Genomic DNA, 20,047 nt, shown 5'->3' with positions numbered 1-20,047 from the left:
TTCTAAAACCTTTTATAAGTATATTAGAAGCAAGAGGGTAGCTAAGGAATGGATAGATTCCCTCAGAGACCAAAGGGGTAACCTGTGCATAGAGCCAGGGGATATGAATGAGGTCCTGAATGAATACTTTTCATTGATATTCTCCAAGGAGAAAGATGTGGAGGCTGGAGAGTTAAGGGAGGTGTATGCTGATATTCTGGAGCATGTTTGGATCAGGAAGGAGAAAATGTTAGATATATTGGAGCAAAATAGGATGGATAAATCCCCAGGGTCTGACTGGATCTATCCCAGAGTGCCAAGGGATATTGAAGGTCTGGTCAGGGAAAAGGAGGCATATGTCAGGTATAGCCAGCTGGAATTATGCAAGTCCCTTGAGGAATATAAGGGATGTAGGGGTACACACAAAGGAACTTAGGTGGGCAGAAAGGGACCATGAGATATCCCTGGCAGATAAAATGAAGGAGGATCGTAAAAGGTACTGTAAGTACTGTATATTGAGTAAAAGCGTAGCTAGGGAGAGAGTAGGTCCCCTTGAAGATCAGTATGGTAATCTATGTATGGAACCACAGGAAATGGGCAGACTCTTAAATAAATACTTCTCGTCTGTATGCACTGTGGAGTGGACATGAAAGCTAGTGAGTTCAGGAGAGGGAACAGTGAAATCCTGGAGCATATCAACATTATGAAGGAGGAGGTGTTGGAGGTCTTGAAGCACATAAAGGTAGATAAATCCCCGGGGGCCTGACCAGATGTATCCCATGATGTTATGGGAAGTAAGGGAGGAGACTACTGAGGCCACGGCAGAGATTTTTGTACAGGTGAGGTACAGGAAGACTGGAGGATAGTTACTGTTGTGCCTTCAGCCTACAGGCCTTTGAGCCTTGTAGTTGAAAAGTTATTGAAAGGGATTCTGAGAGACATTTATTTGCGTATGGAAAGGCACGATCTGATAATGGAAAATCAGCATGGCTTTGTGCATGGGAAATCACATTTCACAAATTTGACCAAGTTTTTTGAAGAGATGACCAATAACATTGACAAGGGTGGAGTAGTAGATGTTGTCTGCATGGACTTTAGCAAGGCCTTTGACAAGGTCCCGATTGGTAGGCTGGTCTGAAAGGTTAGAACACATGAGATCCGGGGAGGGCTAGCCAATTGGATACAAAATTGCCTTGGTGGCAGGAAGCAGAGGGTGGTAGTGGAGGATTGTTTTTCAGATTAGAGACCTGTTACCAGTGGTGTGCCACAGGGATCAGTATTTGGTCCTCTGTTGTTTGTCATGTATATTGATTTGGATGAGAATGCAGGTGGCATGACTAGTAAATTTGTGGATGACATCAAAATTGATGGTATTGTGAACAGTGAAGAAGGTTGTCTAAGGTTACAACAGGCAAGCGGGAAAGGGAATAGCAGGTGGAATTTAACTCGGACAAGTGTAACATGATGCACTTTAGGAAGTTAAACCAGGGAAGAACACACAGTGAATGGCAGGCCCTTGGGAGTATTGTGGAACACAGAGACTCTGGGCTATAAGTACATAGTTCCCAGAAAGTGGAAACACAGGTAGACAGAGTGGTAAAAAAGGCGTATGGCATGCTTGCCTTTATTAGCTGAGGCATTGAATATAGGAGTTGGGATGTCATGTTACAGTTGTACAAAACGTTGGTTATGCTGCACTTGGAGTATTGTGGGCAGTTCTGGTCATCACACTACAAGAAAGATGTGATTAAACTTGAGAGGGTGCAGAAAAGATTCACAAGGGTGTTTTCTGGATTGGAGGGCTTGAGTTATAAGGAAAGATTGGATAGGCTGGGTCTTTTTTCCCTAAAGCAAAGGAGGCTGAGAGGTGATATGACAGAGGTATACAAAATCATGAGAGGCATAGATAGGGGAGATAGCCAGTGTCTGATTCCCATGGTAGGGGCCTCTAAAACTAGAGGGCATCGGTTTAAAGTGAGAGAGAGGAGGTTTAAAGGGGTAAATCTTCCACACAGAGAGTATTTGGTATTTAGAATGAGCTGCCAGAGGAGGTGGTGGAGGCAGGAACAGGAGCAACTTTAAAGAACCATTGGGACAGGTACTTGAATGAGCAAGGCATAGAGAATTATGGAATTAATACAGGCATGTGGGATTAGTATAAATAGGAATGATGGTCAGCATAGACCCAATGGGTCGAAGAGCCTGTTTCTATGCTGTACAACTCTATAGTGCAGTCGTAGGTAGTGAAGGAGGTTATCTAAGGTTAGAGTGGGACATAGATCAGCTGGAAAGTTGGGCGGAGTGGAGGCAGATGAAATTTAATCCAGACAAGCATGAGGTAATGCATTTTAGGAAATCAAATTCTGGTTGGACATAGATTAAATGACAAAGACCTCAGGAGCATTGATGTACAGAGGAACTTTGGGGTGCAAGTCCATAGCTTACTGAAAGTGGCTTCACAGGTAGATAGGGTACTGAAAAAGGCATTTGGTATGCTTGCCTTCATAGGTTGAGGCATTAAGGATAAGATTTGGGATGTCGTGTTGCAGCTATAAAAAAAACATTGGTTAAACTGCATTTGGAGTATTGTGAACAATTCTGGTCGCCACACTACAGGAAGGATGTGATAGCAATAGAGAGAGTGCAGAAGAGATTCAACAGAATGGAGGGCTGTAGTTATAAACAGAGGTTGGATAGGTTGGGTTTATTCTCACTGAACAGTAGGAGACTGAGGGGTGACCTTGTAGAGATTGATAAAATTATGATGGAGCTGGATAGGATAAGATAGTCTTTTTCCCAGGGCAGGGGAGTCTAGAATTAGAGGCACTAGTCTAAGGTGAGAAGGGAGAAATGTAAAGGAGATCTGAGAGGTAAGTTTTTCTCACAGAGGGTGGTAGTTATTGGGAACAAGATGCCAGAGGAGATGGTAGAGGCAGATATAGTTACTACATTTAAAAGGCATTTCGACAGGTTCTTGGGTAGGAAAGACATAGAAGAATGCGTGCCTAATGCAGGCAATGGGATTAGCATAGATAGATATTATGGTCAGTATGGACAAGGTGAGGAAAGTGTGTGCCATTACTCTACGATTCCATGACATAAAGAGATAGAAATTTACCTTGGTCATGAGCATTAAGCTGAAAGCGCACGTTCAGATCCATCACTGAATAAGTCACTGAATGTCAAGTGGGAGTGCAACCTGTGACTGATTCTCTAGCACCCATTTAACACAAATGACCACAGACTAATTTGTATCCCAAAACTCTTTTGTTCCCCTCATAAGTTTCCTTTTTGCACAGATGAACTGATCCATGCCAAGCATAATTTTTAAAACTATTTCTTTTCTCAAATGAAATTCTCATGCGCCACATTCCAGTACAGCACTAAATAGCCATCAGAACTGTAGTCTTGGTGCTTTACTATTCCCCCAAATGTGATTGTTTATTTGATTACCCCTACCATTAATTCAGCTGAAATAAACTGTTAGGCAGATCATGAAAACCAGAGTCCTCTATGTTCCGAAATAATAGCATGTCTTACATCCAGAATAATGACAGTGTAGCGGCTGCTACCACGATGTGAAAGCAAGACACTAGTCAGTGGTCTGCAGAACAAAAACTGATTTATTTTCCCGCCTTGCACGGGCCTTTTAAGAGGAACGGTTCCCGCCCACCAAAAATGGAAATGATGTATGTGCTACGTCATCAAACCTTTCCCGTGTGCGGGTTCTCCCCGTCGTTCGGGGAAGATGAAGGCCCAACGCCATCTTGGGCCTTGCCGCTCCGATGACGCGCAACCCGACTGCCAAGCCGGTTCGCTTGCTGGGACGGTGAGTCACTACACAACCCCGCCCCCCCCCCCCACCCCCCCCGCAGAACCGGCGATATGGTCCCCAAGGTTCACGGGCTGTGCTAGCCATTGCTTAGGAGGTCGGCCTCTGCATCACAGTGTTGGGACCTCGACCGGTTGTTGTAGATCTAAATGGGCCGGTTTGAGGCAGTCCGTCGTGAAGACCTCTTCCTTGCCCCCAATGTCCAAAATAAAGGTGGAACCATTATTCCTGTTGACCCGGAACGGCCCCTTGTATGGTCGTTGCAATGGTGCCCGGGGAGTGCCCCTGTGAATGAAAACGAACTTACAGTCTCGTAGTTCCTTGGGCTCACTGGATGGGGCTTGACCATGCCGCGAAGTGGGAATCAGTGCCAAGCTGCCAAGCCTCTCGTGCAGTCTTTCCAGGACTGCCATGGGTTGTTCCTCTTGGCCCTGAAAGGCGGGTATGAAATCCCCTGGGACGACCAGGGGCGCCCCGTACACAAGTTCAGCTGACGAAGCATGGAGATCTTCCTTGGGGGCAGTGCGTATGCCGAGCAGGACCCAAGGCAGTTCGTCAACCCAGTTAGGACCCTTCAGGCGGGCCATCAGGGCTGATTTTAGATGGCGGTGGAAACGTTCCACCAACCCGTTTGATTGAGGGTGGTAGGCCGTGGTGGTGTGCAGTTGTGTCCCTAGCATGTTCGCTAATGCAGACCAGAGGCTGGAGGTAAACTGGGTGCCCCTGTCTGAAATGATGTGGGCCAGAACACCAAAACGTGAGATCCAAGTTGTGAGCAGCGCCCAGGCGCAGGAATCAGTCGTGATGTCGGATAGAGGGGTTGCCTCTGGCCACCTCGTGAACCGGTCCACGATGGTAAGGAGGTACCGGGCTCCTCTTGAAACTGGCAGAGGACCAACGAGGTCGTTGTGGATATGGTCGAACCTTCTACGGGTAGGCTCGAACTGCTGTGGTGGGACCTTGGTGTGTCATTGGATTTTTGATGTCTGGCAGTGCGGACAAGTCCTGGCCCACTCACTGACCTGTTTGCACAGGCCATGCCAGACGAACTTGCTGGCAACTAGTCGAACAGTTGATCTGATGGACAGGTGCGCCAACCCATGTACTGAGTCGAAAACGCGTTTCCGCCAGGCTGCAGGAACTATAGGGCGGGGTTGACCTGTTGTGATGTCGCAAAGGAGGGTCTGCTGACCTGGACCGACTAAGAAATCTTGGAGCTGCAAGCCCGAGATTGCGGTTCTGTAGCTGGGCAGCTCGTCGTCAGCTTGCTGTGCGTCAGCCAGGGCCGTGTAGTCGACACCCAGGGACAGGCTGTGGATGGTGGGTCTGGAAAGTGCGTCAGCAATGACATTGTCCTTTCCGGAGACATGTTGGATATCCGTTGTGAATTCAGAAATGTAGGACAAATGTCGCTGCTGACGAGCTGACCAGGGATCAGAGACCTTGGAGAAGGCAAAGGACAAAGGCTTATGGTCAGTGAAAGCGGTGAAAGGCCTGCCTTCTAAAAAGTACCGGAAATGCTGGACCGCTAGGTACAGCACTAGAAGTTCTCGATCAAGAGTGCTGTATTTCAGTTCGGGTGGTCTAAGGTGCCTGCTGAAAAATGCCAAGGGTTGCCAATGGCCTTTGATTAGTTGTTCCAGTACTCCTCCAACCACAGTGTTGGATGCGTCCACCGTGAGGGCAGTTGGGAATGTCTGTCCTAGGGTCTACCAGCATCGCGGCGTCTGCCAGGGCGTCCTTGGCCTTAACGAAGGCAGCTGCAGCCTCGTCGTTCCAGGTGATGTCCTTGCCTTTGCCAGACTTCAGCGAGAACAAAGTGTGCATGATATGGGCTGCTGCAGGGATGAACCGATGGTAAAAGTTGACCATCCCCAGGAATTCCTGCAGGCCTTTGACCGTGTTGGGATGGGCAAAATGGCAGATAGCGTCTTCCTTGGCGGGTAGGGGTGTTGCTCCTTTGCTAGTGATTCTGTGGCCGAGGAAATCGATAGAGTCAAGTCCGAATTGGCACTTGGCCGTGTTGATAGTGAAGCCGAAATCACGGAGACGGGACTACAGATGGCGGAGGTGGCAAAGGTGTTCATGGCGGTCACGGCTGGCGATTAGTATGTTATCTAAGTAAATGAACACGAAGTCCAGGTCTTGGCCTACCGCGTCCATCAGCCGCTGGAAAGTCTGCGCGGCGTTCTTAAGGCCGAACGGCATTCGAAGGAATTCGAAGAGGCCAAATGGAGTGATAAGTGCAGTTTTGGGGACGTTGTCAGGGTGGACCGGGATTTGGTGGTATCCCTGGACGAGGTCCACCTCGGAGAAGATGTGGGCCCCGTGTAGGTTCACCGCGAAGTCCTGGATGTGAGGGATGGGGTAGCGGTCTGGGGTGATGGTGTCGTTCAGCCTACGGTAATCGCCGCAGGGCCTCCACCCGCCGGTGGCTTTGGGGACCATGTGCAGGGGGGAGGCCCAGGGGCTGTCTGACCTGCGAACGATCCCCAGCTCCTCCATGTGGCAGAACTCTTCCTTTGCCAGGCGGAGCTTGTCTGAAGGTAGTCGTCGTGCTCGGGCATGAAGGGGTGGCCCTGTGGTAATGATGTGGTGCCGCACCCCGTGTTTGGGCATCGAATTTGTAAACTGAGGTGCCAAAACCGATGGGAACTCAGCTAGGAGCTTGGTGAACTCATTGCCAGACAGGGAAATGGACTCCAGGCGTGGGGCTGGTAGTCTGGCTTCTCCCAGGGGGTAGGTTTGGAAAGTTCTGGAGTGCACTAGCTGCTTCCCTCGCAGGTTGACTAACAGGCTGTGGGCCTGAAGGAAATCGGCTCCCAGGAGTGGCCTGGCGACGGTAGCAAGGGTAAAGTTCCAGGTAAAATGGCTGTCGCCAAATTGTAATTGAACTGTACAGGTACCGAAAGTCCGTATCGTTGTGCCGTTTCCGGCATTGAGTACAGGACCTTGTTGCCTGTTACGAGTGTCGCTGCCAGTCGGGGGCAAAATACTGACCTCTGCTCCAGTATCGACAGGGAAATGACGCCCAGACTGCTTGTCCTGAACGAATAGGAGGCTGTGTTGGCGGCCAGCCGCCGTAGCCATCAGCAGCGGCTAGCCCTGGCGTTTCTCTGAAACTTGCAGGGTGGGCGGCATTGATGGGCCTCCGTGCCCCACCTCTGATGGTAGAAACACAGCTGGTCACCAGTTTCGTCGTCTGTGTTTCTGGGGTGTGGTCATTCAGTTACTGGGACTGGCTTAGGTAGGCGTTGGGCCCGCGGCCTGGCGATTTGGCCGACGGATGACCCACTCTCACGTTTGGCCTTCCACAGGACATCTGCCCGGGCAGCTACCTCACGTGGGTTGCTGAAATTGGCGTCGGCCAACAGCAGGTGAACGTCATCGGGTTCGAGGAAGGCCTATTCGAACATTAGGCAAGGCTTGTGTCCCTCAGCCAAGGCCAGCATCTCGTTCATTAGGGCCGATGGGGATCTGTCCCCCAGGCCGTTGAGATGAAGCAGGCAGGCGGCTCACTCGTGACGGGAGAGGCCGAAGGTCTGAATAAGAGTCTTGGAAAGCCGGGTACTTATCCTCCTCCGGAGGAGACTGGATGAAGTCTCCGACCTGGGCGGCTGTCTCCTGGTCCAGAGAGCTGACCACATGATAGTACTTTGTGGGGTCGGAGGTGATCTGCCGTAGTTGGAATTGTGCTTCAGCCTGGTTGAACCAGACGCTGGGCTGAAGCGTCCAAAAGGTGGGCAGCTTGAGTGCCATTGCGTTGGCTGCTGCGTTGTCGTCCATTGTGCGGGTCCAAAATCTGTTTGGACCGTCGGGGTCACCAATGTAACGGCTGCTACCGCGATGTGAAAGCAAGACACTAGTCGGTGGTCTGCAGAACAAAAACTGATTTATTTTCCCGCCTTGCGCGGGCCTTTTAAGAGGAATGGTTCCCGCCCACTGAAAACGGAAATGACGTATGTGCTACGTCATCAAACCTTTCCCGCGCGCAGGTTCTCCTGTCGCTTGGGGAAGATGAAGGCCCAACGCCACCTTGGGCCTCACCGCTCCGACGACGCGTGACCCGACCGCCAAGCCGGTTCGCTTGCTTGGCCGGTGAGTCACTACAACAGGAAGTTTTAATGATCAATGCTGATTACCAAGAGTTATTTTTCTGTCTAGCCGCATGTTGGCAATTTGTGCTATTAAATTTGATCTGAGCACTTTCGCCACAAAAACTTAATATGTAAAATAAAACTTAAATGTATTTTGATTGTTGATCATTTGAGCAGACTTCCCCAAAAATTCTAAAATATTAAGAATTTCAGTGAAACAGCTTCTCTGTCCACTTGACCAGTAAATGCACCAAACTCTGCAGACCAGAAAAGTTTCAAGGTTTAATCATCAGATCTTCCAAGTTGTTTAAAAAAAAAGGTATGTTCCATTTTGTCTCAAGCTCCAGTAATTAGTAATGGGGAAAATCATCTATGTTTACCACACCTGAACACTAAACTATAACTCTTAACTTTCAGCTCAGATGTGTGATGTTGAGTGAGGGTAGGGTTCAGGGTAGGGTTCTGCTTGCCCACATGAGACCATCCTCCAGTTCAAGCCAGCACCTTCATAAAGAAGACAAGTATGGAGGAAAAACGGAATGTATCCAACAATTCCAGCTCCACCTCATTTTTACAAATAACATTCATACGTATTATCTTAAAGATTTTGAATTTGTGACATTTGAAGCCCCAGCTAACTCAGGCAACTTCTTTCCTCCGTTTCCCCCCTAGTGTATCAACAGTAATATCCGTCAGAGTGGCTTCAAGACTTCACTAGATCTACCAGACAAAACACTCCAATTTGTTAGGGATCACCCTTTAATGGATGATTTAGTGACCCCCATCAACAACCGACCCAAATTAATAAAGCAGGGTGTGAAGTACACCCAGATAGTTGTGGATAGAGTTACAGCTGCCAACCTGAAAGAATACGATGTCATTTTTCTGGGAACAGGTAAATTATTTTCTGTGCATATACTGTACTGTCAATAATCCACTTTTACAGAATTAAATTTACATGTTAACAGCTTAAAAGAAAATGCTACCATATCATGGATTAATTGTGTCCTAAGAGAGTGACTGACATAAAATTTGAAACTAGTTTAGACCATAAGACATAGGAGCAGAATTAAGCCTTTTTCCCTCTCAACCCCATTCTCTTGCCCTCTCACCATAATCTTTGACACCCTTACTAATCAAGAACCTATCAACCTCTGCTTTAAATATACCCAATGACTTGGCTTCCACAGCCATCTGTGGCAATGAATTCCACAGATTCACCACACTGTGGCTAAAGCAATTCCTCCTCATCTCAGTTCTAAAGGGACATCCTTTTATTCTGAGGCTACTGAGAACATCCTCTCCCATTTCTGGAAACATGCTCTTCATGTACACTCTATCCAGGCCTTTCAATATTCAGTAGGTTTCAATGAGATCCCCCCCCCTCATCCTTCTAAGCTCCAGCAAGTACAGGCCCAGAGCCATCAAATGCTCCTCACGTGTTAACCCTTTCATCCCTGGGATCATTCTCGTAAACCCCCTCTGGACCCTTTCCAACGCCAGCGCATCCTTCCTTAGATATTGAGGCCCAAAACTACTCACAATACTTCAGATGTGATCTGACCAATGCCTTATAAAGCCTCAGCATTACATCCTTGCTTTATATTTTAGTTCTCTTGAAATGAATGCTAACATTGCATTTGCCTTCCTTACCACCGACTTAACCTGCAAGTTAACCTTTAGGGAATCCTGCACTAAGACTCCCAAGTCCCTTTGCACTTCCAATTTCTGAATTCTCTCCCCGTTTAGAAAATAGTCTATGCCTTTATTCCTTCTACCAAAGTGCATGACCATACACTTCCCCACGCTGTATTACATCTGCCACTTCTTTGCCCATTCTCCCAACCTGTCCAAGTCCTTCTGCAGATTCCCTGCTTCCTCAACACTGCCTGCCCCTCCACCTATGTTTGTATCATCTGCAAACGTTGCCACAAAGCCATCAATTCCATCGTCCAGACCATTAACATATAACGTGAGGAACACCACTAGTCACAGGCAGCCAACCAGATTCCCACTCTTTGCCTTCTGCCAGTCAACCAATCTTCTATCCATGCTACAACCTTTCCTGTAATACCATGGGCTCCTATCTTGTTTAGCAGCTTCGTGTGCCGCACCTTGTCAAAGGCCTTCTGAAAATCCAAGTAAACAACATCCACTGACTCTCCTTTGTCTGTTCTGCCTGTTCTTTCTTTAAAGAATTCCAGCAATTTGTCAGGCAAGATCTCCCCTTAAGGAAACCATGCTGACTTCGGCCTATTTTATCACATGCCTCCAAGTACCGCAAAACATCATCCTTAATACTGGACTCTAAAATCTTATCACTGAAGTCAGGCTAACTGGCCTATAATTTCCTGTCTTTTGCCTCCCTCCTTTCTTGAAGAGTGGAGTGACATTTGCAACTTTTCCAGTCCTCTGGACCATTCCTGACTCTAGTGATTCTTGAAAGATCACTTCTAATGCCTCCACAATCTCTTCAGCTACCTTTTTCAGAACCCTGGGGTACAGTCCATCCCAATCCAGGTGAATTATCCACCTTCAGACCCTTCAACTTCCCAAACACCTTCTCCTTAGTAACAGCGACTACACTCATTTCTGCCCCCTGACTCTCTTCTTTTACTCAGAAAATTTGCATAATACTGAGATCTGCACTATGCATAACATTAACTAAATGACTAACACTGGATTTCAAGATATTGATTCACTTAAATAACCTGCTTTGTTTGAAGAGTTCACGCCTTGAGATACCTGACATTTAGGCAGCAATTCACTTCTCAGCTTGCTACACATACACTAATCAAAATGAGAGAGTAGTTGTTGGAAAAGTAACTATATTTCATTTTTTGCCATGTATATTTAGCACTAAGCAATTTACCACCATTAAGTCAAGATTAGAATGGGTTGCATGTAGAACACCATCTTAGTGCTGTATTCTCCCTTGTGTAAACTAAATCAAATGTATTTGTCATTTTACTGATGAATCACTAATGTTGTGGGTAGTCTTTGATAACTTATGGACTTAAATTCATTTTCCATTGTCTGGTTTTTGGTTGCATGATGTAAAAAGCTGCTCCTTTTTATTCAAAAGGGATAACAATTATTTGCTGTATAAATACGGCCAAGTGATACTGGGGACTACATGAGTTTGACTCCTGATTTTTCCAAGTGAGAGTCTCTGGGAGCTGAGCAGAGATGGTTCTAACCTGCAATTATCCTTGTTTCGTGACACAAGGCTATATCTCTGACATGCAATAGTAACATGACACTAAGATCTTTTAATTATAATCTTATGTGACCTGGTTTCAAATATAAGGAACCATTGCAATGTCTTTTCTACCTACAAAATAAATACAGCTTTGGGAGAGCAACATTACTGAAACTGATTATGCTGATATTATTTTATTACTTTGTGATAATTTGTTGTGCACAAATTGAAAGCTGCTTTTCCTCCATTAAAACATTGACTACACTCGGTTATAGAATGCTTTGGGATGTTTTGCAAGGGATGTGAAAGGGGATGCAGAAATGCAGTTCTCTTCTTCCCAGATATTAAGTAGTTGTATTTGTAAGACTGTGCTCAAATTCCATATGTGATTGGATGGGTAATGACATCACAAGATGAATTTCCCCCTACATGTTCACTTTCATATTCCACTAAGAGAACATTATTTGACATGAAAGTCAAGCTGATATCACTGTAGTCCAGAAAGGAGCAGATTAAGTCCTTAAATTTGTACTGTTGCACAAAATTTGTTCTGTACATTTTTGTTTTAGGGCAAGCTGATCTGAAAGCATTTGGAGTTAAATGGTGAAATAAACTACACTAATTTCTTTTTTGTGTGACAGGCCCATAAACACAGACATAACTGATGTTCTAAAACTAATTACCACTGGGGGGGGGGGGGGGGGGGGGGGGCGGTGCTCAGTGATTTGTTTGTCAACAGAGGAGTGCAGTCACAGGCCCCTTGTGCTCCATGACAGTTGAGGTTAGTGGGGAGTAGAAGGAAGCTGCAGGGGGTCCAACAGAAGGAATTTGGCTCTGATTTCTGTTACTAACTTGAAAGTAGGTTCCTCCTGGAAAGTGCATACAAACATTAAAAAATTACTGGTCTACCCAGTATGCTCTGTAAAATTGTGATAACTTGTGCCTCACAATGAATGCATTCTCCATTTTTTCCAGAGCCATGTAACATCTCAGAGGTGAAAATACATTTCACTAAAAACTAGGCCCATGGAGAAACAAAATCCTCAATTCCTTACTTTCTCCCTTAGATGATCAAAACTAGTCCAGGAGAAAACTTTAGCTCTGATAAATGTCATATAAAACCTCTACCCCTAACCACCCCCCCCCCCCACCCCCACCCCCACCAGGTGATCTCCATCCCATACAAGAAGAGAACAGCTCTCACCTGAAGGAACATTAAATCTGTGTTCACCATGTAAGAAGTCATCTTATTTTATAGGTCTACTGATCTTTGGGAGAATACCTTCTGGCATTGAACATGGTTTGAAAATAGGACCCTGACTTTCTCCCCAGCCTATCTAGCTAAAATAATTGTCTACACAAAGATGATCAAATCTCTTCATAACATTATAAGTCCTGAACAAATTTATTGAGAACTGAATTACAATTTATGTCCTCTATATGTGTTATAGATTCATGTAGGGCAGATTCATATGTTTAATGCTTTTAGCAAAAATGAGACCAGCTCATTGGCTGGTTGTTGGTAAAGAGGGGCCCAGATTTTTGCTATGGGTTTAAATAAACTAGGTATAATACCCTACCTTGTTGCAAGGAAGCATGAAAGTGTCACTCATCAGACCAAATCCACTTTTGCAGCAAAATGCATGACCTTAATTACTTCTGATCTGAGTTTCACAAAAGTTCAAATGGAGTGAATTATGATTTCTGGGATATAGCAAAAGGATTCATAATCATGAGGATACATTTTTTATGACCACACTCAAAAGCTACATATTAATGTAGCTGTGTTCTTTTTCAGATAGCGGATACCTGCACAAAGCCCTTAGCTTGGAGAGAGAGATGTTTATTATTGAGGAGGTGCAGCTGTTCCTTTCTGCAGAGCCAGTACAAAACTTGCAGCTTTCTTCAAAAAGGGTATAACAAGCATGAAGTCGAATATATTTTTTTGCTTTTGTGGTGTTCTACTTTGAATATGGCTTTCATTTAATGATGTATCAGTTTCAGAACTTTCATTTGATTCCTAGGGTCAGTTGTATGTTGGATCCCCATCAGTGGTTGCACAAGTGCCTGTTGCCATTTGCACTCAATATATCGACTGTTGGGACTGTGTACTGTCCAGAGACCCTTACTGTGGATGGGATAAAATGACAAGCCAATGTGTTTACATTTCAAAGAAAAATATTGATATACAGTGAGTAAAACCATGTAAGAATATGAGTATCTTTGTGCCAGATTTTTAAGTTAATTTGTCATCATTTGGAGGTATGAAGATAAGGCCAGGACTGCTTAGCTGCAGAGCATTTAATCGTTTAGTTAGGTTGTTATTTGTTGGTGCACTTTTTTTGTGTGTTCTGTGCTCTAATTTATTGTTTACTTTTTATCTTCGTTAGGAATTTAGTTCAGAATATAGAGAATGGAGATCCTTCAAAATGTCCTAGCCATGGTATGTCTCATAGTTATATGTTTTGTAGATATGGCTTAAATGCTGGGTTGTCCACTTTTTCTCTTTTCACTTCTAGTGTTTCTTCACCTCCCTGACCCATCAACCCCACCTACACCTCAGGCTCCCAGGATTGTTTTCTCAAAAGTTCACACTTAGTGATTTTACACTCATTTGTCTATTTATTGTTGCACATTTCATAAAGTTTTCCAAAGTAGTGATGTTATCTTCTACAAACCAAGTGATGGTAACAGATGCTTTAAAAACCAAAATTTATTTTAAGTGTCCGATTTCAGTGCAGAGTCTTGCTCAGCGGTAATCAGATTTTTCCCTGTATTGAGCTTTTAGCTTGGGCAAGGGTTTCTGCCAGGTGCTCCATTTTCCTTTCAAAGAAGTGCTGGTAGGTTTATTGTCAACTGTAAATTGCCCTTAAGTGTAGGCGAGTGGCAAAAAGAATCAAAAAGAGGAGTTGGTGGGCATAGGGAAGAAAAAATATTGCAGGGCTAGAGAGAAATAAAGGAATGGGACTATTAGCAAGCCATTCAGTTGTAATAAACTATTAGAAAGTCACAAGGAAATAAAACTGGACAGATCACCCAGACTTGACCTAGGTACCAAAAATGACAACAGCAAAAACTGCCCTGTTGATGCTGTAAAGTTCTCTTTACCAACATCTGGGGGCTTGCACCAAAATTGTGAAAGCTGTCTCACAGACTAGTCAAGCAACAGCCTGATGTAGTCATACTCGTGGAATCACACCTTACAGTCAATGTCCCAGACACGACCATCTCCATCCCTGGGTATGTCCTGTCCCACTGGTGGGACAGACTCAGAAGAAGCAGCAGTACAGTGGTATACACTCATGAGAGAACTGCCCTGACAATCCTCAACATTGACTCTGGATCCCATGAAATCTCTTGGGCAAGGAAACCTTCTGCTGATTACCACCTGCTATTCCCCTCAGCTGATGAATCAATAGTATTCTGTACAGGTGGCATGGAAATACCACCTGGAAGTTGCTCTCCAAGCCACACACCATCATGACTTGGAAGTATATTGCTGTCCCTTCACTGTCACTGGTCAAAAGCCTAGAACTCCCTCCCTAACAGCATTGTGGGTATACTCACACCTCAGGAATTGGCAGTGGTTCAAGAAGGCAGCTCACCACCACCTCCTCAAGGGCTGGCTCAGCCTGTGAAGCCCCATCCCTTGAAAGACTATTTAAAAAAAATTACGAAATGTATACTACCATTTTGCATATTCAGTTTTTCGTTTACTGGTTACTGTATCAGAGTAGCAAATTAGATTGTTCTGTCAGTAAGTTATCTCAAATGTGTTTGGATGTTGGAACAAGACTGGCAACTCAAAATATTTAAAGGACTATAACCCAGCGAGATCACACTACAATGCATTCTGTACCTTTTGGTCCAGAAAGGATAGAATCAGATGAGATTCTGCTACTAAGTGTTTACCCAATGATCCATGTTGCAAAGTGCACTTGTGATATCCAGGTCTGACTGGACTGTGTTGCATGGTAAAATCGTGCCTTGCACTACTGAGATTTGCACATAAAAATGGCAAATTTGGCGAAGAGTTAACTGTACTGCATTTGTTAGAATTTCTACCGATGTCTAAGTAGTTTTTGGTCATTTGTGCTTTTTAGTATTTATTAATAATGCTATTTTGCTGATATTAATTATAATAACACAAATATTCTCTTGTTCAGAAATGTATAAAGCAGAAAAACAAATAATTATTCCTGGAAACAACATGGTTTTGAATTGTTATCCTGCGTCTAACTTGGCTCAAATGCAATGGTTACACAAAAGAAGAGCAATTCCAGCAGTAGATTCACGATACTTCCATTTCAATGTTGGTTTAATAATATTTAATGTTTCTGCAGAAGATGAAGGACAGTATGACTGCCTCTCTGTTGAAACAGTGGCTGGTAAACTACTTTCACAAGTCACAGCAAGTTATTTTCTCTACTCATCCACATATAAATCTAGAGTAGATCAACATCCAGTTCCAACTAAGACTGATCTTGGTGCTAAATCAGCTGGTGTGCCAACCTCACCAGGCAATACTGTTCGCAGAGGCAACTTGCCAATGATACAAAATTACCTTCAAACTGAATTAACATTGAAAGGTTTCCTAGTACTCTTCATCATGATGTTTGTACTTCTTCTTGCATGGAATATTTATAAAGGTCATGTGCCGATTCCATTGCGACCATCTGGAAATGAAAATGCAAGAAGAGCACCAGCTACCATCTTGAACAACTCAGTGCAGCAGCTGGAGGAGAAAACAACCCTGTCGGAAGGTCCTCAATTGAAGGGTGCACTGAACAATGTTGACCTTCCACTTACAAGTATCAGCGATGCAAATCCACTTGAGAAAAATAGCAACAATAATTCTGTACCACTAGAGAATGCTAACTCCAGCTGTGCTAGACCATTGCTTGTTCTTGATGAATTGGAATACATTGATGCTGATCAGACTGAATCAAAAGCCTAAGCCTAAGGAAATGACAAAATCCACATGCCAAGAATATTGGGTAATGCAGTGTAGCTTTTTCCATCCTCTCCATACCACCTCTCCCACATACATAATCTTATGAAAGAGACTGTTTTACCTGGACTTATGTTAATGTGGAAGAATGAGCCATGTATATTCAATAAGAGACTGTATATCATTATAAGTCCTGTAAAGGCCAAGGTAATATATATTATGTATATTTCACCCCAGGAGAAAAACAATATTCTTTTGGTCTATGGCATATATTTTTTAAAACTCTTAACTTAAAAGTACCAGGAGTTTTTAATATCTGGGTACTATTGGCCTAGTTAGGTGTTTATATACTCCCATCAAGCTTGTTTGAAAGCACTGTGGATTGTCAATAAGGATTAAGTTGTAGCCTTAATTCTCATACACATGTGGTGAGATTAGCTGATCCCTGGGAATGTGGAATCACTGAATTTCTCCATGTGTGTGTTCTATACAAATACTTATGTGACTATGATTGAATCTTGCTCTGTTTTTCTCTAGTTTGTGTCCTTCCATGTAGTACTAAAATGTGTGTGATTTAATGTTTAACATTCATATAATCACAATGAATACACATTTGTCAAACGTTTAGTTTTATGACTGATATTGGCATAAACTATTTTAATACAGAATATAAGAATTTATTAAGAACAGGAGAAAAGCACTGTCTAACAAGCCTATTAGTTCAACCTCTATGTCTTATCATCACATATCTCAGTCCTTTCTCATTTCTAATTGTCTCTTGAATGCACTTCTGCCATCACTTCAATAGTCTAGCTTGTGAACCCATAACAATATTCTGTGACACTTTAGATGAAATTGTCCTGCCTTCTTTATTCTTTCCTTTTGTTTATTTAACTTTAGACCTTTGGTACTGAATCAGTCACCACAGTGCTATCTATAAGCAAAACTAACAGATATCCAAGAGCAAATCCCCATATTTCCTTGGCCAGTTAGGCAGCATTCAGATTGAGTTAAACAGGGTAGAATGTCCAAGAAATATTTAATGTCCAAGGATTTATATGGTTTCAACTGAGACATCAGGTAAAAGGATGCTCTCCAATTTTTGTTTGCACTTCAGTCCCACACTCCTGATCTTTGGGCACTGAGTACAGAGGACCTGTTCATGGGACTGCTCCTGGCATGGACAAGGTGGCATTCAGAGGTCTAGGCAAGAAGTTGTTGAGGGATTCATCTATTTCGACTCCTTGCCCCTCTTCCAAGGTTATGTTTGTGCATGGGTGGACCTGGAGATGAAGCACACTCCACATCGGCGACTAGTGAAGTGCATCCATGTAATTGAGAATAACATTTAAATTTACTACTGTTTGTTTGAAAAAAATATATTATTCTAAGGCATTGGTCAGACTTGTACAATGTCACATTTTCACATTACCAGAGAGGTGGGAAATGAGCTGTAGTTCCTGCTCTTGTTTGTTTTACAGAGATTCCTGCTGGAAAGTCCATCAGCTTTGGACAGGATCAGGCTAAGTAGGCCCTTCTCCCCTGGTTAATATTAGGTTAATATTATGCTTATGCATAAAGTACAGTTAGTTGAGCAAGGTGCAGGAACTTTATCCCTGACTGAGTCAACACCTTCAGGAAATAAAGGCAGAAAATAGACAGCAATAAATCCCCCCCAAAAAATCTGCATAGAAATGCATTGCTTGGATTAACATAATTAACACCACCTGTTTTGCCAGTCTCTGTATAAACATAGCTTTTCCATAATTCTCCCTAAATCTGATCCACTCTAATCAGGACAGGCCTAAACAGTATTTAGATTACAGACACTTGAATTAAACCCCTGTTTGCAGTTATCCTGCAGATTATTTTCACTAATTCACAGTAATGTAAACATGGTCAAATGTTAACTGCCAAGTATGTAATGAACCAGTTTGCAAAGGCAATTATCTTGTTTCTTGAAAATGGAATGGTGTGAAATATGTGTACGATGTCAAACTTTTCTCTACTGGGAACTATTTTGAGGACCTGGAAATAACAATATAATTTTTAAAGTTTCCTTAAGATTTTTTTAAAGTCATTAAATAAAGGAAAATCTGATAACTTTGAGCATCTTATTGATGCACCTTCCTTTGGGCAGCTAATTGGCTATTGTACTTTTTGAGGTGTAAATTTATCTGTTCCTCCTTTTTTTCGTCACTTGGGTCTGAGGTGGGTCAGGATGTGGAAAAATATACAGTGACCCCATTATACTTTGGAGATTCTGAACTACACAAGAAGGATAAATCTTTCTGAGATTCCTATTCTTGATTGCATGCATCCAGTTGCTGACTCTAATTTATCAGTTAACATGCTCATATGAATGGTAAGATACTGAAAGTGTCATGGAGCCATAATCTAGCATGAATTAGAACATCTGGGGAGAAATAATGTTGGATAAGCAGAAAGATGTTTGTATCAAACAGCCTCATTGATAGTAAAATACAAAGCCAAATGTGTATCTTGCTCCTGAACTGAGTAGCCTTTTAATTGTAGTAAATCATAAAGAAAAACTTTTTAAAATCTTGCAACTACTCAAAATGTTAAATCATCCTATATTAACTATAATGGTGAGACAAATCATTCAGTGCTTCTTTTTTCCTGATTATAAAGAAGTCCCGTGCAGCTATTGACCCAGGAACACTTGATTGATTTATAGAGTTATACAACATGGAAACAGGGCCATTGGCCCAACTCCTCCATGCTGACGAAGATGCTTATCTACACTAATCCTATTTGCCTGCATTTGGCCTATATCCCTCAAACTTTCCTACCACGTACCCATGCAAATATCCTTTAACTGTTGTACCTGCCTCTACGACCACCTCTAGCAGCTTGTTCCATATACCCACCACCCTCTGAGAAAACTTGCCCTCAGATCCCCTTTAAATCTTTCTCCTCTCACCTTAAACCTATGCCTTCTAGCTTTAGACTCCCTTATCCTGGGAAAAGGACTGTGACTACCCTATCTATGCCCTTCATAATTTTATAAACCTCTATAAGGTCATCCCTCAGCATACTTCCCTCCAGAGAAAACAGTCCCAGCCTGTCCAATCACTCCTTATAGCTCAAGCTGTTCAGTTCAAGGAACATTCCTGTGAATCTTCTCTGGACCCTCTTTAGCTTAATCACATCCTTCTTATAGCATGAAGAACAGAACTGCACATAAAACAACAAAGGCAGCCTAACCAACAATTTGTACAACTGTAACATGATGTCCCAACTTCAATACTAATGCCTCAGCTGATGAAGGCAAGCATATCATACACCTTCTTCACGACTCTGTATACCTGTGTTGCCACTTTCAAAAAACTATATACTTGTACTCACCCCTAGGTCCTGCTGTTCAGTAACACTCCCCAGGGCCCTGCCATTCACTGTGTATGGTCTGGCCTGTTTTAACTTCCCAAAATACTATGCTTTGCATTTGTCTGAGTAAATTCTATCAGCCACTTTCCCAGTTGATCTAGATCTTCTTGTAACCTTAGACAACTTGCTTCATTGTCCACCATACCACCTATTTTAGTGTCATCTGCAAACTTACTAATAATGCCACCTTCATTCTCTTCCAAATTATTAATATACATAACAAATGATAAAGGATCCAGCACCGATCCCTGCAGCACACCACAGGTTACAGGTCTCTAATCTGAAAAGCAACTCTACGCTACCACCCTCTGCCTCCTACCACCAAGCCAATTTTGTATAAAATTTGCTATTACACCCTGGATCCCTGTATTCTAACCTTCTGGACCAGCATAACATGGTGGGACCTTGTCAATTGCCTTGCTAATGTCCATGCAGACAACATCTACCACTCTGCCCTCATCAATCCTCCTAGTCACCTTCTCAAAACACTCAAATCAAATTTGTGAGACATGATCTCCCACGAACAAAGCCATGCCGACAATCCCTAATCTATCCTTGCCTTTCCAAATCCATATACA

General features: G+C 43.5%; 1 protein-coding gene across 3 annotated transcripts in view; it reads left to right on the top strand.

Annotated features, from left to right (window-relative positions):
* The window catches only part of si:ch211-129c21.1 (uncharacterized protein LOC563087 homolog), a 71,866-nt gene extending 53,617 nt beyond the window's left edge, over positions 1-18,249 (top strand). For 2 of the 3 annotated variants that reach the window (XM_052037748.1, XM_052037749.1), the window contains exons 11-15: positions 8,581-8,803; positions 12,909-13,024; positions 13,135-13,301; positions 13,501-13,553; positions 15,277-18,249. In XM_052037748.1, the coding sequence (XP_051893708.1) occupies positions 8,581-8,803; positions 12,909-13,024; positions 13,135-13,301; positions 13,501-13,553; positions 15,277-16,067 (1,350 nt within the window). In that variant the 3' untranslated portion in view covers positions 16,068-18,249. The remainder of the gene's footprint in view (positions 1-8,580; positions 8,804-12,908; positions 13,025-13,134; positions 13,302-13,500; positions 13,554-15,276) is intronic. The other variant, XM_052037750.1, reaches the window with a different exon arrangement.
* The last annotated feature ends 1,798 nt before the right edge of the window (positions 18,250-20,047 follow it).

Source organism: Pristis pectinata, chromosome 24, assembly GCF_009764475.1.
Source record: "Pristis pectinata isolate sPriPec2 chromosome 24, sPriPec2.1.pri, whole genome shotgun sequence".
Taxonomy (NCBI): Eukaryota; Metazoa; Chordata; class Chondrichthyes; order Rhinopristiformes; family Pristidae; genus Pristis; species Pristis pectinata.
Note: the sequence above shows the minus strand (reverse complement) of the source record. Positions and strands in the feature narration are given on the sequence as shown.